Source organism: Cyprinodon variegatus, unplaced genomic scaffold (assembly GCF_000732505.1).
Source record: "Cyprinodon variegatus isolate N-32 unplaced genomic scaffold, C_variegatus-1.0 Scaffold126, whole genome shotgun sequence".
Classification (NCBI taxonomy): domain Eukaryota; kingdom Metazoa; phylum Chordata; class Actinopteri; order Cyprinodontiformes; family Cyprinodontidae; genus Cyprinodon; species Cyprinodon variegatus.
Window position 1 is genome coordinate 1,255,514 of NW_015150579.1, and position 18,938 is coordinate 1,274,451.

Below are 18,938 nucleotides of genomic sequence, written 5' to 3' on the forward strand. Positions count from 1 at the left end.
GTCTAAATTTAATAGCCTAAAGAATCAAAGAATCAGCATATGTTCTATTAAAATAAATACTCCAGATAAAGAGATATATGGGGCTGTTTTTTTTTTTTTTATTGCCAAGAAACTCTGAAGTCTGGCAAAAAAAAACAAAACAAAAAAAAAACGCAAAGAGGCACAAAGAGGCTGCAGAGACAAGCATTCAGGAATAGAAATCATGCTCAAGTTCAAAACTGGTTGCTGAGAGACAGAGGAATAAAGAGCAAGCTTTTCTGTGATTGCATCATAGCTGTTAAGTACCACAACATAAGCTACAAGGAAGTACGATCATAACAGAGTTCAGAGAGCACATACACAATGTGTCCAACTGAGGGCTCAGTTAGGGGTTAGGGACAACATAAGACAAGCAGCCTTAGAGAAACTAGATTTACAGAGAAATCTGTAAAGCTTTTCAAATCTTATTAAGAACCTTATATTCCATAAATTACATAAAAAACATTATAAGGACAAAATGGCCTCCAAATAGCATTTCAAAGCCAGTAGTGGCAAATGTAGTGGTTTGAAACTGACCTACAAAAGATGCAATCCATAATAGCAAGAACTTACCTACAACCTAACAAGGATAATATAATTCCTTACAGTTAATGTGTTAAATATGTTGGTGAAGTTTCTCTGTCATCCAGGTCATAGTTATTCCAAAAAAAAAAAAAAAAAGTAAAAAACAATCCACTGTACTTTGTTCCAGATTTTAAGACATTTTGCTTCCCATCCAGGAAGCTTTTTCAATTCAAGAGATGAAAAAACTAAAACGTAAACTAAAAAGTAAGTGGCAGAGTCCGAACAAGTTTCAGAGCCACTGAGATTATTTGCAGCTGGGACTCCTGCTTCACCGCCCCAGCCAAGCCTACTGTACATGACAGCCTCACAGGAACTGGACACTCAATAGAAAATAATTAGTTCTAAATAAATCATACAAGAAAATTGTGGCAAAACGAGTCAACCAAATGTGTGCACCCAAACAGCCAACCAATGCCAAATCATTAGTAAAAAGAAACAAAACCAACATGGTAAACAAATATACTGTATCCAGGAAGTTTTTTCAATTAAAGCGATGATAGTGGGAAGGGATTAACTCAATAGCTGCATTGTAGGTTTTTGAAAGCTGAAAGTCCACCTCTTCTGTTTAAAGTTGGCTTTTCTTTCTTAACATGGCTTCCTTCGCGCCCCTCAAACCACCTATTTTCTTTGTCAAAAATGTGAACATTGTGGTCCTCAGGACCAGACATTCTTTTGAGCAATTGAGCTGATCCCTTCCCGCTATCATTGCAACCCCTTTAAGCCCGGCATACACTGTGCAATTCTTTTTAAATTGTTCCACGCAGCTGCCGGTCAAACAGTAAGACTAAACACAGGCTTTAGTCGTACAGGGTGAGTTCACAGCTCACGATTTATGTTCGGCGCGACGCTCTGATGCGATCTAGCTGCTCAAACTGTGCAACTAAAAACCATGTCGGACTCAGCTCGGCAGTGAGATGGAGCTGCTCTGTAGCTCTCTATCCTGAAGCCAAACAAATAGAAGAGGGATATTAAGCTCACTATAATGAACTGGCTGCCTTGTTAATTTGTGCTGAGGGTCCTAGAAAGAAAGGGCGACCACGTATTTGGAAAAAGGACATGGATGAGCAGGCGTGGCTGCTGCGGTCCGTCAATTTTGCAGACGGATCTGCATTTCACTCATTGCATCCCTGCCACACTACTGTGTTTACATCTGAGAGGAAGAATAAAAAGAAGTATCCTTGTTTGTGCATGTGCACTGAGCAATTTCCCCACGACGGTCGGGAAAAAATCCGACCTCACAATTCCTGATCAGGAGGTGGTCGTGAGAGGCTGATCGGTGCTCGTAACCCCCTGTACACTACACAACTCACAGCGCATGATCAGGCTGAAAGCCGACCCGATTGAAAGATTCTCTCATGACTGGAAAATTGCCCCGAAAATCGCACGGTGTACGCTGGGCTTTACAGAAGAGCAGAAGACCTCGCCTATTCAGCCAGGCCAACAATGCCCTTTAACAACAACCCTTTTAGAGACATTGTAAGGTATGGGTCATACATTGACAGGCTAACAAAAGAAGCCAAACGCCCCATTCCAAAGGAATGGAACCCTTCATCCATTTCAATTTGCATGTTTTCAAAACAAAAATAAGGTTTTGATGGGCCACTGTATAAAACCTCGAACTCAACACTATTCCTGACATTTTTAAATAAAAAAGCTTCCTGGATGGGAAGCGAAACATCTTCAAACTTGGAAACAAAGTTCATTGGATTTTTTTTTACTTCTTTTTTTTGAGTGTTTAAATATGCTTGTTATAAACAAATACAATCTATAAATATCTTATATACTAAAAAGTATCACAGATACATACTCATGTTTACAAAGAAATCTCTTGTAAAGCTTATTCATTATTGTGGTATCCACAGCTGAGAATCAAGCATTCTCTTCCATCTTCACCACAGATCTGGCTCCACCCAGACGATCTTCCTCTGCTCCTCCCAGATGATGGTGCGGAGGCTGGTCAGCAGCGAGTTGAGGTCACACCAGGAGTCAGGAGCCATGCTGTGGTACAGACACGGCAGCTTGTCCAGCAGCGGCTCCTCGCTCTTCAAACATGACAGCAGCTGTTCCTCCGTCTGGCCTTTACGCTGCAGCTTTGACCTGCAGCACGAACATTTTAAAACTGGAGCAATAACTTTCAAACATGCATCATTTCAATAGAGTTCCTTACCGCATAATTTATGTTGAATATCATGGTTTTGTAAAAATGTAATAAATCTGTATTGTCAGGTCGTATTCTTAAGTAAATATTTAACTGCTAATCATATATAAAGGGGAAATGTAGTTTATTTTAATTAGGAGTCAAATTAAGACCTCATTTAACAATAGAATGTCATAATTTAAAGTAAACCCATCTTTGAATGAAAATATCTTTTGGGAGCAGTTTTTAGAAAAATTGTGATATTAACAATTGAAAGCAAATAGCTGAGCAATGTGACCACTTTCCTGTCTGTGGTTTTAATGTTACAGTCCTAGAGAAGTTAAACCCGCCAAACCATTTTCCCATTTGTTCATCCTTAACCTTAAAGGTTCATGCATTTAATAAGAATGTTTTTTTTTAGATAGGCCAAGGTGTAACCTTTAGTAAAAAAACACACACACCAAAAAAACAGGAGTGTCTGGGTTACATTTGTCCACAGCACTTCCCCCTCAAGACTTTGTAAAGCCACATTTCGTTAAAACAGCAACTTTTTTCTTTTTATTACTCCATTAGAAATAAGCTATTTTCACACTTAAGCATATTTCAATCTGAACTCTTCCATGAAAGCCTTTTGTATGTTTACAGCTATTTTCCTTTTAGATTATCAGCCTTTGTCCCAGCCTTCACCCAGGAGTTAAGGATTGCCTTATATTTGGCTTTATAAAATTTTCCCATTAACAATGACTGATTTCAAAGGCAATATTTTTTCTGCCTGCTTATTGTTGTCCTCACACTGTCAAAAGTACAGAGCAACTAAATTCACTCTTTGCATTTAACCCATCCCCTTGTGGAGCAGCGGGCTGCCATTGTGCAGCGCCCAGGGAGCAGTGTGGGGTTAAGGGTCTTTTGCTCAGGAAGTTGCAGTCTACTCGAACTCAGAACCTCAGGATTCCCAGCTCTATGCCCTAACCACTAGGCTGCCACTCCCTCTTTTTTTTTTTTTTGACTAATTTGTGCTGGAACAGGGATGCCTCTAAAACCTGCAAGACAGCAGATCTTAAGGACCAGCGTTTGAGACCCTACTTTAACACAAAAGTGATCTCTGCAGCTCCTGTTGCCTGAAAATTAATCTGCTCACCTGCTGCTGCTCAGCCTTAAATTAACTGGATTTAAACCATGATTGCAATGTTGCTCATTATACTGCAAATCTTCTTACTAATTAGGCAACTTCTGAAGGAAATCATTTGCAGTGGAATTAATTTACAAGTATTGAGTTTAGGGCTGATTAATGAAACTTTAACTTACTTTAAAAACCATGAACTATATTACTACCATTGAGCTACCATTATGCACTACGCTTTGTTGGCCTATCACATAAAATAACTGCAACACAACTTGTAAAGACGTTTGAAGGGTGTCAAAGTTTAAGCCAGAAAAAGACAAAATACCTCAGTTTACGGGCACTGCGCGCAGATACGCCAATGAATATGATAATTGGAAAGATCTCGTAGCGGTGCAGCCGACGCACACAGTCCAGACCTAAGGGCAGCACACAGTGAAGGCCCTGAAAGAAGAAGATGGATGGGGGGTGATATATGCCTGCCAAATCAACATCCATCACTGGTCTGTAATACTGCTGTCAGCTGATAGGCTTCTGTCTCTTCTGCTTGTTTATTTGTTTTTATTTGTTTTTATTGCCTCTAGATGAACCACAACATGGAGGAGAAGGTGGAGAAGTGCATATATAGACAGATACAAATTATTCAATCTAACAGCAATGAGGCTGCAAACAGATTGAACTTAGTTCCATTACTTTTCTTCACAAAAGATGACTGACTCCTAGTCATTAAAGCATTGGAGGTTTTCCTGACCTTTTTCATGACCTTGTCAACACTCTGAAGGGTGAAGCACTGATTTCCGCCCGGTTCAACCTCCTCCAGAATCTCAGACCTCTGGAGTCGAGCAGCATGCTCGCTGGAGGTCAAAACCTCTGCAGGAAAAAGGAAAAACGCATAAAGGAGGAGGTGAGAGGAAAAGAGCTCCCACGAGACAACAATGTGTTGGTTATCCTAAGGACTGATTATTTGACTCTCTCAGTTACATGTTCTTGTTCACTGCTGTTGAAATCATCAAACTTTTCGTCAAAGGTCAACAAATATTTACTGTAACCTGCTGAACATCGGCACACATTCGCTATTTATAGCTGCTGTGGTTTAAAATAAATATTTACCCACCAAGTTTATTTCCTTCTTGAATTATCATTACAGACAAAACCATAAAATGTTTACACCTGTCCAGTAAGAGACCAGATTATTTACAGAGCTGGCCAGACACAGCATCACTTCAGTGTAAAGTCGGAAGTAGAGGAAGAGATAAATCAGTAATCTCAGCAATAAAATGTCTACAGAACAGACGGTGGGTCCAAATGGCCTTCATGGCCTTTAAACTGAGTCACATTTTGTCACGTTATAGCCGCACACACTTTGTTTAGCACTATTTGGATTTTAAGCAACAGACCAACAACAAGCTTTGTAACACTGGAAGGAAAAGGATAAATAGTTTAAAAAAATGTTTAAATTCAAATTTGAAGAGTGATGTGTGCACCCCTCCCCCTTTACTCTGATGCTGGTAAATAAAATCTATACAATTGGTAAAAATAAGAGTTTGAATGTGTTGAGCTTAATGTCAACATGAAACCAGCCAATATGAAACCATCTTTTTCACAGGTTCTACATTACTTTGTTGGCTTACGAAAAATGAAAAAGACACATTGAGGTTTAAGATTATAAAAGGAAAAATTGTAAAAAAATAAAAATAAAAAAAAAACCCAAGAGGAACAGAGAATTGTATGCACTGTGTTACAACCTGTTTCCTTGTGGCGGTTCTAATGAGGCTACAGCATTTCTTACCAGGCTCACAGAGTTGGAAGCCCTGCCAGCTGGCCAGCTTCTTGTCCAGCATGCGGCCCAGTATTGTAGGCAACAGCAGGATAGGTCTGCAGACTGGAGGGAAATGAGGTGTAACCAGGGTGAAGGGCATGAGGGTTACACAGCTTTTGGATGCTGATGGAGGACCTTGAGAGGTGGAAGGACAGAGAAAAAACGTTTTATAAATACTGCAGTAGCAAAGTCGAAGTAGAGATGAGGATTTTCCATATGTGACAGTACTGCTGTAGTTTACTGTACCTGACTCTGTGCTCTTGTTGTTTTCCTCCTCCACACTGACCCACAGAGGGTTCCTCCCCTGACGCCCTGTGCTTACAATTCTCACAACCTTCTGCTCGCTTTGTGTGTTCAGTCGCCCAACCTGAAATGAGGAGTTTTCCAGGATCGACTTTAAACATTGATCTCTTGATTTGTCAACTGGCTTGTAGTTGTTTTTTTTTTTTTTTACCTTTTGACACTTTTTTGTCTGAAAGCTCATATCTTCAATTGTTTGAATCAATAGTCTTTGCGCCCTTTAACAGAAAGAAATCTGTTATTACTCCATAAATGTCATCATCTTGACCTTTTATGATCTGCTACAGGCTCACAGCAGTGCACCAACCTGTAATAATTGGGTACAGTACCGCTCTGGAGATCGAGCAGCTTACACGGGTGGACTTGGCTGGCATGCCACAGATCCTCAGTGCCAGCAGGTCGTGTGTTTGTCACATGTAGGATATCATTGCAGGACACGGCCAAGGTCCAGCTGGCACCGGCAGAAAGGGATAGATTGACCCGAATGTAGAAGGAGTCTCCTGATGACATCTTGCTGTTCTGCAGCTGCTGCAGCAGAGCCTCGTAGTCTGTGAGGGATAATAACAACACTAAACACACTGCAACGCCACGTGGACTCCTTTGTTAAACTTTCCCCTTTTGCATATGAAGATTTTGATCTTGCAAAATTCATCATTCATCATTATTAATTCTTATTTTTTGAGGTGAGATTAGGTAACGTCCTTTCAAAACAGTGGTCCACACAGCTAGTTAAATGTTGATAACTGTTTTCTTTGATAGATACACACCATATTTAGTTTCGAGTTGAGTATGTTATTTTTTAACAACTATACAGCATTCCTTTTTTAAGATGTCCCTTTTTTTTTTTTTTTTACCGTAAAACTATTTTAACTTTTTTGTATTTCATGCGCACATCACGGGCACTAGGGTGTTTGCAACACCTGAATGAATTGCTTTGGATGGATGAGTTTATACTTTTGGTTAAATGCTCCATAGCCCATTAGAAAAGTTGACTGAGGTCATCTGGGGTTCACACTGCATGAATCTAGAGCACAGACTGCCATAAGCTGAAACAAGCCTTCTATTGATAGATCAAACATCAGAAAAACAAAGAGGCAACAGATGGAAAATGAGAGGTGCTCACACTTGTATTTGCATTCGAAGTGAAACTCTAGAGCACTGAAAGGAATGTAGATGGACTGCATGCTTCTCTGGAAGTCTACTGCACCTTTGTGCTGATTAAGTTAAGCAGCGTGAGTGCAGCTAAGATCTGAAAGGGAATGCAGTCAACAGCCACCTTTATTTTTAGCTGAAATTGGTAGTGTTTACCTTTAGTTTCTAAAAAAAAAATAAGAGGAACTTCACAATAACATAATCAAAGATGTTAAGAACTGAATGAAGGCTGGAATCTTAAAGCTTTCCAAAAGAGTAAAAAAAAACAAATCCACTGGACTTGGTTTCAAAGTTTGAAGACATTTTGCTTCCCATCCGGGTTTTTTTATTTTTTTATTCAAAATGTATTGAATTGAAAGAGCTTCCTGGATTTGCATGACTATATGACCTGAATGAATCTTCAGCAATCTTAAAGCTTAGGTTAAAATGCATTATATGATGTTTGGTTTATAACTCCATGATTTCTTTACTCCACTTTAATGCAGCAGCTGTTTTTAATCATTGGCATAACTGACAAATAGTGAAACACAGAAACAAGTCTTTGACATTATTTCTGCCTGTTACAGGTTTAAATATTAGTCGTTATCTCATTTCACAATCTCCAGAAAAATCCACTTCCTGATAGTTTCACACCACTTGGAACCATTATTGTTTAGTCAGTGTATCAATGTAAAAAAAAAAAGAAGAAGAAGAAGAAAACAGATTCACAGTGGCTCTGCTACATGTTCAGGTTCATGTTAGTCTTTCCCATGCTGTAGGACCTACCATTTTGCCTGGGGCGAAGCGACAGCTGACAGAAGCCTGAAACCTGGCTGAGAGCCCATGTAGCTTCTTCTAAAGTGGAGTCCTCCAACACCATCTTCAGAGCTTTGTTATTTTGCTCATGCCTGACCTGCAGAACAAAAACATGATGTGGGACCTTTTCATCACATGCATATTCATCACCTTTTTCCTCTTTAAACTCACCTCCACTATCTGCGCCCCAGGGGAGATGCCAACAGTATGGGCAGCACTGCCTTCAGTCACCTGGTGCACAAACACCCCCGACTTATTTCCTCCCACTACAGTTATCTGGCTAAGCAGTGCCTCACACTGGAGGGAGATGCTGAGAACACGGCCGTTTACACGTATCGCTTTTGGACGAGAGCGCACAAGGAAGGGGGGGGCTGAGCTTCTGGAGAGGCTGAGAAGAAGAGAGAAAGCCGGGATAGATTTTCAGGATTGTTTTATTCAAAAATTTCAATCTTGCAAAATGTTTGTTCAAGGGCAGATTTTTTTCTATAACAAATCAGTTTAAAAACTACTGAGACACACTACAGTACATAGTGTTATTAATGAAACTAAAATGCCTGTTTTTGTTTTTCAATTGAAAGGTTTATGCTTAAAACTTTTACACTTCATCATTTAGTGTGTTACAATCAGCCTGGCTTCTTCTTCAGGTAACAATACCAGCAAATTCAGGCCAGATTATCAGTGGACTCCTCACCAGACAGAGCTACGAGTAGAGGGTGATCTGGGTTTCTGTTCGTCTTCACCTCCTGCTGAACAAAAGAGAGCTTATAAAGTGAACTGTCACCAGGACTGTTTCCACCCGCCAATAATATGCTAGAGTTCATGTCTCAATTTTCCATTTTGGCAAAGTTTAGCTTCAAACAATAAGTAACAAAGGTCTTTTGACTCAAGAGAAAAGTATTAAACACTTAAAATAGCTCACTGTAAGAAAGGTTTTGTCCCACATACCATCAGGAAGGAACACAAATTCATCCAGTAGAGAGTCAGTCTCTGCTGCCTCCAAACTACATGAGGAAATGAAAAAGCATGTACTTTGGAAATATGTATGCAGAGCAAAGTCTTAAATAGCTCAGATGAAATCATGCAACAGCACAGAATGGTTTACTAGGGAGCAGTAATTATTGCCTCTGGATGATAAAACTTAAGCTTTTGGCAAGCTTCCCACTGAGCATTCCCTTAGGCTACAGGGACACAACTAATAAAACATTTTGCTTCTAGGACTGCATGACTTGCACCTCACATTCCTGTGAATTAATAATCCACCGGAGCCACAGGTTTCAACAGTACAGGAACAATGCAGTGGAAAGAACAGTTCAAATATCCCTTTCCAGGTTTTTAAAATGACTCATTCAAAGTTACTGTGGAGGCAAAAAAAAAACGAAAAAACACACACACACATCGGCCAAAAAGACGCAGACATACCTGCTGTCTTCGTATAAAATTTCCTGTCTTCGACGGAGAGACTCTGGACTGGGTGGCTCGACACCTTTGGATCGGACACTGGTCGGCAAAGCATTTTCTGACTGTAGGATAAAAATAAAGAAAATATCAAAATAATGAGAAAATTAGAGCACTCAAAGTTTCTTAGTTTCTGCTAGCATAATGTGTCATTGTTGTCTATGTAGTTCAAGTAAAACTGCAAATTGTATTCAGCCCTCGGTACTATATTGTTCATAAGAAATCAATGTCTACTACCTGCCTGTACAAATACAGTTCAGCTGTCGGTAAAATATATGCAATATCATTCAGCTTGTTCTGTAAAGGCCTCAGAGCTTTGTTGGAGAACATTGAAGAACAAAAAGCATCTAGGAAGACCAAGGAACCAAGGAAAGGGGTCAGAGAGAAGGAGGTAGAGAAGTTTAAAGCGGTTGAGCAAAAAAACAAAGTCTCAAACTTTGAGCAGCTAAACTTTTCAGTTAATCTTTCATAAAATGGGATAGGTTTGGAAGAACAGCAAATTTATTAAAATGTAGCCTTTCGCTTAAACTGAAAGGGCAGACAAACAGGACATTAGTCAGAGGAACAGCACAGAGGCCCATTAACTCTGGGGGAAAAAAAATCAATAAACAGAACAAATTCCAGCAATCTACTCATTATGGAGGTATGGCAAGAGGAGAGTCAGCGTGGAAAGACAGGTACTCCTGTTTGCAGTTCTTCTAAGGCTATGCATGAGGCACAGAGTAATTATTAATCATGCTGTTAGATGTTTGTACTCAACAGGGAAGGGAAAGCTGCTCAGAGTTATTGAGCTCATTAACATAGTCATGTATGAAGCAGCAACGAGATTATGTTTTCATTTTGAAAATGTATCAGTCAAAGTTTAAACTCAAATCCAACTGAGACTTTAATGTGGCAGAGCTTATTTTGTGAGAAAGTATGTCCAAAAAAACATTCCAGATGTGCATAGCTGATTAGGGGAAACCACAAATAGATTCACATGAGAGGGATGAATGGGAATGATAACGAAATAAGAAAAACGTGAAAAACTGCTACTTTGTGTATGTCTACAACATATAGTTGCAATCATTGTAATAACATTTAAGGAGTTTAAAGTTTAGAAAAAACACCTAAAAGTAATAAAGTTTTCCTTAAAATAGAGTGACATACTTCTGAAAGACAAGAACTTAGGGACATGGGGTTAAGAGCATCCATGCGTCGAAGCCTTCGTCGAACAGGAAGCAGACATTCTTCAGAGCTGGAGGTTTCGCTGTCCCAGCTCCTCTCCTTCACCTTTAATTACAACCCCATTGCATTAGTGGAGTCATATTAGTGCCTGATGGGTTTGCGTTCACAGAATGTGATCGTTCTTGAGTTTATAAACATACATCCGAGCTTTGTAGTTTGATCCTAGGGCTCCGCTTAGCTTGAAGCGCAAAGACGGCCTCCTGGAGCTCCACCAGCTGACTCCTCAATGTGTCCTTCTCAGCCAGGATGCGGGCGATCATAGCCTGGGCATCATCTCTGGACTGGTAGGCCTAGTTAAAACAAAAAACGGATACAGATGCATTGCTGACTCTGTTGGGCCAGATTGCTGATTTATTCGGAAAAACATCTTTATTATCACAATTTAAAAAAATTGTTATTTGCCATCTACAACCTGGAATGCAGATATGCAAGGGTTTGTTTAAATGCTTCTATAAGATGGCAAATGCTGGCTAACATCTACTTCCTTTTTCCGTCGTTTTTATTTTCACAAATCACATAAAACTGCAAACTATTTAAAATGTAATCTAATACATGCTATTATGTAAATACAGTGGTTATATAAGGTTACCCAGTTATATTATAGGTTATTATTATTACGTTGTCATACTTTAGTGATAGAGTAATACATCACTTAAGAATAAGAGATGGTTTTCTTAGGAGATAACAGTGTTTTTAAAACACAGGATTAAAAAGTAATGTTTGATTTGGATAAAAGAATGTCAAGCATGAGCAGTTTATTACACTCAGGAAGCGTCACACAGTGAGGTAGACTGATGACACTAAGGTGCGGTCACATTCTACATCTGCGTTTTTCTTAGAACAGAGATAGTCTTACAAATAGCAGCCAAAGACCTCAAGGGAGGAAAGTGTGCAATAAAGCATGCTTTCCCTTTAAATTAAAACACAAACCTTTCTGCCTAGATAGATTTTTTTTTTTTTATTAAATTATGCTACAGTGTTTGCTCATCCAAAAATAAAAACTTAAAACTTAAATTAGAATAGGAACGTAAGACAAGCTTAAAGCATACAGCTGAAAAGAACACAAAAGAGTTTGATTACTCAAACTGTTGGTATGTTGCATAAGTGAACAATGAGAATGTTATTACAGGCGACCAGTTCCAGGTGAGCATTGCAGGTAAAGTATAAATCAACAGGCATATTAAGGGGGTATTAAGGGGAATAGTTAGCTACCTGGTCTCTCTCAACCTGAAGCTCCTTCATCTGACTCTGAACCACAGTGCTCTTCTGCTGATGCATTTTACAGTCCAGAGAAAGCTGCTGCACCTGGAGGCTCAGAGTCTCTGTTTGATCCAGGAGCTAAAAAAAAAAAATCAACAACCACAAATTCTTTAAGAACAAGCAAAATATCAGATGCAAATTTTGTCACTAAGCTAATGTGTTTATTATTATGAAAAAAAACAACATAATTTTCCTCTGGTTGAAGGATGAATTCACCTACGTCATGGTTAATGTTATTTGTTTCTACTTTACTCATGGCATGTCGCATTTATTAACCACATCAGCAGATTTGGGTAGTTATATTTACTCATTGGAAGAGTTGTAACAGTTGTTTAGTATGTATGAAAGACAGACATGAATCAACAATTACCTCTTCATGGTTAAATGAACATACAGTTTCGAACTCCAAAAAAATAAATAAAATTAAAGGTCACTCTACCTATAAATGAGTGACCTTTATCCTTATAAATGTTAAACCAAATTTGCATACTTTTCCCAGATCCCATATTGATGGCGGAACACATACCCCTTGTTTTTCTCTCAGCAACTTTTCATTTTCTTCTCTGTAGCTCTTTAGGTGCTCTGCAAGCTCCACCTGACTGTCAATTGCCTCTGCTAGGTCCTGTTCCAGGATGTCCTTATGAGCCTGACAGGTTCAAAGCAGACAAGGAAATATCATTAAGAGAGAAGGAACTGCTGATGCTTTCTCTTTCTAAAATAAATTGGGAAAAAAACATAATAATGCCTGATTATAGAGGTTTCTGACCTCCTGCAGCTGTGGGGTGTGAGAAGAGGAAAGATTTCGAAGGGAGCGCTGTTTGTGGAACTCCTTCTCCATCTGAATATTCTGGAGCTCCGTCTGCAGCTGATATACCTGTCATCAAAGACCAATAAATGCTAATGTTCTTAATCACATGCCATGAACTAATTTAGAATAAAGCTGATTTTAAATACCACAGTGCTGTCTGTTTTACAGAAACCTTTTATGTTTTTCTTGTTTTTACAGCACTAGTGGCTTGTTTTTTATGAATAGTAGGCTGATAAGAAAGTGGGTACGAGAGAGGGGGAGAGACATGCAGGAAAGGACTACAGGATTCAAACCCGGGTAGACTGCGTTGAGGACTGAGGCCTCCATACATGGGTTGTGTGCGCTAACCACTACGCCACCAAATCACACCCGATTACAGAAATTTTAAAGGCATTTTCCCTCTGCACAGCCCTATTCCCATGACAAAGAAAGGTGTTAATCAAAGCTTTGAGTCACACAAAACAAAAAAGGATATGATTCCTTTCTACTCAGGGGAACATATAAAAGCTGAAAGACATAAAAGTTTTGAAAAAAGTAATCAAATAGAGGTAACATTTAATCTTAGAGGGGGCAGCAAGTCAAAAGCCAGAGAAGAGAGTCATGAACTGCCTTAGTGTTAAACCCTTTGAGTGGTCATTATCACTAGAAAACGCTTAATAAATTAAGTCTATCTACCTGTGACCTTTAATCAAGCCTTCCTATATAGTAAATTAAACATGGCTAACCTGGCAACACAGGCAGTTTATTAGAAAAGTAAGAAGATAAAAACACTTAGGACTGAATCTATGCAGTCGAAGTAATAGGTCTGCAGTGATAATGAGAAGACTCTAGAGGTAGACAAACTTTTTAAGAAGCATAAATTCTACATTTCCATGAGAAGATGGCAGTAATACAGATCATGTATAAAAGAAGAAGATGAGGAACAAGAAGCACTTGACTTTTATTAAAAATCTTTAATAAAACAATAAAGCAAATTACTTATTATAGTGTACACAACCACTCAACCACGTTTGCTGTCGCATGCTGATATAAGGAACCTGAATTTGTTTATTTGTGATCCTGATTTAAAAAAAAATAATAATACCATGTTAAAATGTACTTTCCTATCTTTTTAGATTGGATACCTATTTTTTAATTATTCTATCTATACAATCTATACATGCGTAATACCGAAATGATTTAGGTCTGGGCCGGTTCAAAAAAACCTCTGTGTGAAGAACAAACATGAGTTACTATTCAGAAATACTTATTGAATGAGACAAAGTGAATGAATGTGCTGTTATAATAATCAAGTTCTTGTGACGTTTTGGTCAAAATACCTAAAAAAGGTGAGGTATCTCCTTTATTAAAAATATCTCTTGTCAGACTAATGGGTTTCAATGACTCTAAGCTTAGTCACCACACCACCTTCTACCCACGCTTTCTATCTCCAGTTCAGCTACAGATCATTGTAATCCTTGTCTGTGTAAATTCTCAGTAATTCAGATCATGACACAACAACGCGCTTATACTGACTTTCTCTCAGTTTTTCTGAAAACGTTTCAACAGTCTTTGCTATTCTGCTGGCTTGCACTAAAGCAAAGGTCACACCTATGATGACCACAATGTCCAGAATTTGGAAAGAGAGGACAAATGTTTTAAAAGAGGGTTCAAGGAAGCCATCTTTGTGAATCCCTGAAAGGTGGTATGCGGTTTCATCTTCCATGCATCCTCAATTCCTGGAACGCATTCCAAAAAAGATTGCACAAACAATCATTATGATTCAGATGGCCAAACGCATAAGCCATACACCAAAATAGACTACAACATTCCAGGACAAAAACAGGTGGGTTTTTGGTTTCCTGTTAAAGTAAGCATTGCAGGCTGCAGCGATGGCAGAGAGGTGAAGACTTAGCTCTCCTTGGTTCAGATCCCAACCTGGACACCTACAGGTTTTCTGCATGACTCTCTCCACTTTCTTCCCTGTCTGTTTGCTGATAAATAAAGGCCACTTGGGCCATAAAAGTTAAAAAACTATATAAATCCGGCCACAGCTAAAGAGAATTTTCCACAAAGCTTCCTAATTCTCGATATGCACCCCACCCAGGCTCAGCTTACAACAAACAACAGGATAGGTAATCACATTTATGTAGATAACACACAGGTGCACTTTACATTGTCAGCAGTTGACTATGAAGCCATTCAAGCGCTGGAATAAAGGCACAGAAGAAATCAATGCATGAATGCGTCAACATTTCCTTCTGTGGAATAGAAAAAAAAAACACCTAAAATATCTATTTTTGTACCAAAGAGGGAACAATAAAAGCTCAAATCAAAGTCCAATTATTTTTTGTTGAGTTGTCTGACTTTTTGTACAGTAGTTGAACTATTACCTGAAACATCACTAATTTCAGTCTAAGGTCTAAATTTATTTTTCTTCATTACACCTCTGCAGCCTACTTTGTGCTTTCTTTTCCTATGCATATAAAGCACATTAAACAGTGTTTTTGCTAAAATGGGCTATACGAATAAAGTTTATCTGCTCATTTCTGATGTAGCCCAATCTGGAATATTTAGAACATACAGAAGATCTGAGTAGAATATAGAATATGTTAAGATTGGTGCTAGACTAAATGAGTCTATGCAAGTGTCTTAGACCTTATGTTGACAGCTTTCACTATATTGGGTTTTGAAGATTTGCAGAAACCCTTGTCTATTTGCACCTTAATGAACTCCCTATAAGAGCCTAGTTGTTGTTAATCTAGGATGGAGTTAAGGGGAAATCCAGGCTCCTACAATTCCATCTTTTTATTCCTTTTTAATTTTTGATGTATTTTTTATATGATGTTATTAGTATTTCTGTATTTATGCATCATTTGCAAAAATACTTAGTGTCTGTATGTACCTTTCACATTAAAAGTAGTATTAGAAATTTAAAACTGAAAAATAAATACATCTTTGTTAAATTTTGCATTCATAAGCTAGAAAACAGATATCGAAGATTATTCTTACTTTGATAGAATATATGCATCAATTTGTTTGTTTTTCTGAAGCTTACCTGCAGGTTCAGGTCGTGGAGCCGGCCGTTAAGAGCAGATTTCTCTTCAATAGCAACAGTGTAGCGGATGTATAGATCACACTTTTCATCCTTCAGCTTGGTAACTTCCCGTTGCAAGGAACTCAAGTGTCTCTGCAAACGTCCGTTTTCTGCCTGAAGGTTCCTGGACTTCTCTTCCTGCTCCATCAGTTGTCCAACCTCCGACTCTAAGGAGGAGCAGCGTGCGCTCATCTTGCCAGCCTCATTGCGGGCCTCCTGCAACTCTGTCTGCATTCCTGTTACCGCCCTGATCAGGTACTCAGTGAGCTCCGAGTACTTGATCAGACCTGTGAAGAAGAAAAGATCCTGTACTTCTTGTACATCACAGAAAAGACATCTTCTAAAAATGTAGGAAGGTGTTTCAGGTAACTGACCACTGAATCTGGAGGGCTCTGTGCTGGGCTTACGTCCTGTAACTTGGGTGTAGAGAGTTGGATAATGGATCATCAGGCCCTCTAACAGAGCTATAGCTCCATTTCTTCCTTGTGTTCTCAACAGATCCAACATGTAGCCTAAAAGGAGATACAATCATCGTCGTAATACCTCGAATGCAGTTTTACAGCATAAAAATATCAGCAATCTAACTACTGCAGAGACACCAAAGAAATGATAATTGATGTTTTTTTTCTACACAGCACGTCCCTGTTCCAGTTGTGCATACCTTTGTCAGTCTCAGAACTTCTGAGATTTAAGATAAACTCAACAGCTGTTTTTTTTTCTTTTTCCACATCATTTTGAAATGTGTCACTTAGAATTAGGAAATTGTTTTCAGACAATGTAAAACAGTTTTTTCTGTCTTAATCGATTTGAAGTTATCTGCGCTTTTACAGATTTTTTGTTTTTGCTTAATTTTGACACAGTAAATATTTCAGATCATCAAATGTTACTCTAAGACAAATTACTATTTGATTCACTCTCAAAAAGCACAATATAATTTCCTATAGCCATTATCATGTCTCTTTAAACCAAAGGGAAGCATGCAAGAAAAATGATCCCTAAATTGCAAAGAAAGCTAACAAAACAAACAGAAAGAAAAAAGCAGAATGTCCATCTATAGAGTTAAATATCTTCTTATCCCTAAACTTGACTTGCATGCTTAAAACCTACCAATGTTAGTGAACAAAAACACATCTTCAAAGAGTAGGCCAAATTCTTTAACAATATTATATAACTCTCAATAGCAATTATCACAAATCATTGATGGCAACTGTTGCCACATACACAATGACATAACCTGTTGTTAGGTTTAGGTGACCATTAGTTTTCACGCAGGGCCATGCTGGACAGGCTAACATTTTCCCTTAATAAATCAAACTGATATTTAACATTTTTGCATTTACTCTGGTAATCTTTGTCTCACAACAAACAACTGAAAAATGTAAAACCTGAAACAAACTGAGGATCTCTGTGATGAGGGGAACTACTGCTTAGCCCCTCTGTATAAATTTGATTGCCTCATGCCATATATTAGATCAAATATGAATCCATAATTTAACAGTTCTAAACGGTGAAATCTTCAGTTATTCTAATCATTTTCAGTAGATCTGGCTTTCCTTTCATAATGAAGACCTAAAATAGAACATTTAGTTAGCTTACTTGTTCTCATGCAGCGGTTAGTCAGATTATGACAGGAAAGGATCTCATCTTCATCCACCTCCGTGAGAACCTTAACCTGCCTCAGATACGGGATCAAGATGCATGGTCGGACCCCTAAGGAGATCCGGTGGCGGTTGTCATTGATCAGCTCCCAGAGTTCCTCCTCGCTCATCTCCTTCAGGTTGGGACCCTCTGGAACACACTCCCCGGCCATCCTTAGTGTGTTTCTTCACTTATGTGAACACACAGCTGCAGCCGGTGAGGTGACAACCAACACACACAGACCTCTACAGCAAATCAACAGGCTGAGTGAAGGAGCCAAACAAAGTATGATTTAAAAAAAGGCAGGGTAGTTTCCACGCCCTGGTGTTTATTTCAAGCATGCATATGTGGGCGTGTTGGAAAACCTGTGTAACAACCTTTGTGTTGCAGCTCAGCTAGGGGCTGACAAAACCATCTGTTAATGATAATAGACACCCACGTTTTCACACTCAGCCATATTTTAGGCACACTATTAAAAAACAAATTCAAATTCAGTATCATGAATAATAAATATCTTTACCACAGAGAATGACTAAAAACAATAGTTTTATTTATTTATGTTGTATTAAGACAGACACAATAGAGAATACGGGAGTACAGCTTAATAATCCCTAATCACAGCAGGGTAAACACACATCATGCATCACAGACTGGAGCAAACACAGAAGTGCAGAGCAAAGTCCTCTTCCACAGAAGGATATAATATTACCAGGACAAAGTGTTTTTCTTAGCCAAACACATAGTGTGTGAGTGAGAATGTATACAAACTGAAGCCGGTGTACATGATATATATGTGTAAAGGCTTCAAAGGAAGTCTATTATTAGCAAGCTCATATGCAGTAAAGAAGGTTGGGGAAAGCTTTTTTTTTTACACATAGCTTCCAATTGCACATTTGAGTTAACTCTAAATCCTATCCACTGACAAAGTCTTAAAGACTGATAAATGCTTCTAGTTTATGAAAGGCTGCTTCAAAGAAAATGATATGAAAATAGCCTTTCAATGCATAACCACAATGAAGAGTCAAAGTACATAAGCCAAGGATGTTTAACTGATTACTCTGATCTTATTTCCTGCAACCCAGAGATTTTTTCTCTGTGTTTAGGATCCAGCATTTTGTAGGTTACTCGGCCTGGGTCAACATCATTATCTGCCTTATGTTACTCCAAACAGTAAAGGCAAAACAATATGGGGAAATTTCCTATAGGATATGAGAGGTTATGTAAAAGGTGGGTTATCATAAAGAAAATAGAGAAATAGAAGTTGAACGTCTCCATATTTGGAAACAGTTCAACTGAAGTTATACATTAACATCGAACCATGGTTATCTAACAAGACAGTCACAGTTTGACCTGTCATTGTGAATCATTTGCAATTTTTAGAATGGCAGACTGCCATTTAGCGGACTGATTTGAACATATGACAAAGTCACCAATCTGAAAATGAAAACAAGAAAACAACTTTTTAAATAAGCACAGAAATCTTGAGATGCTAAAATATATAAGCAGCACATACTTTGTGCAACGGGAACAGTACATTCCTAAGATTAT

The 18,938-nt window shown here is 38.5% G+C and overlaps 1 protein-coding gene across 2 annotated transcripts; it reads right to left on the reverse strand.

Annotated features, from left to right (window-relative positions):
- Positions 1-825: 825 nt before the first annotated feature.
- On the reverse strand, positions 826-17,660 carry card14 (caspase recruitment domain family member 14). 2 transcript variants are annotated; one of them, XM_015375792.1, is made up of 20 exons: positions 17,349-17,660; positions 16,127-16,264; positions 15,714-16,039; positions 12,635-12,742; positions 12,395-12,514; positions 11,821-11,946; positions 10,749-10,898; positions 10,531-10,653; positions 9,346-9,446; positions 8,872-8,927; positions 8,618-8,669; positions 8,098-8,314; positions 7,897-8,023; positions 6,287-6,527; positions 6,134-6,197; positions 5,926-6,046; positions 5,650-5,814; positions 4,612-4,730; positions 4,189-4,304; positions 826-2,700 (listed from the first exon to the last, which is right to left on the reverse strand). In XM_015375792.1, exons 1-20 carry the CDS (start codon positions 17,560-17,562, stop codon positions 2,493-2,495), a joined length of 2,892 nt encoding a protein of 963 aa, XP_015231278.1. In that variant the 5' UTR covers positions 17,563-17,660; the 3' UTR covers positions 826-2,492. The 2 variants fall into 2 exon arrangements, with proteins under 2 accessions (XP_015231278.1, XP_015231277.1); XM_015375791.1 differs by having other exon boundaries at positions 8,618-8,672.
- Between the last annotated feature and the right edge of the window lie 1,278 nt (positions 17,661-18,938).

Coding starts and splice junctions, on each gene's coding strand:
- card14 (XM_015375791.1), bottom strand. CDS start 17,562: ATGGCCGGGGAGTGTGTTCCAGAGGGTCCCAACCTGAAGGAGATGAGC. Junction 10,899..11,820: donor TTCAGGTTGAGAGAGACCAG/GTAGCTAACTAT, acceptor TGTTTTAACTAG/GCCTACCAGTCCAGAGATGA. Junction 4,305..4,611: donor TTGACAAGGTCATGAAAAAG/GTCAGGAAAACC, acceptor TTCTTCTTTCAG/GGCCTTCACTGTGTGCTGCC.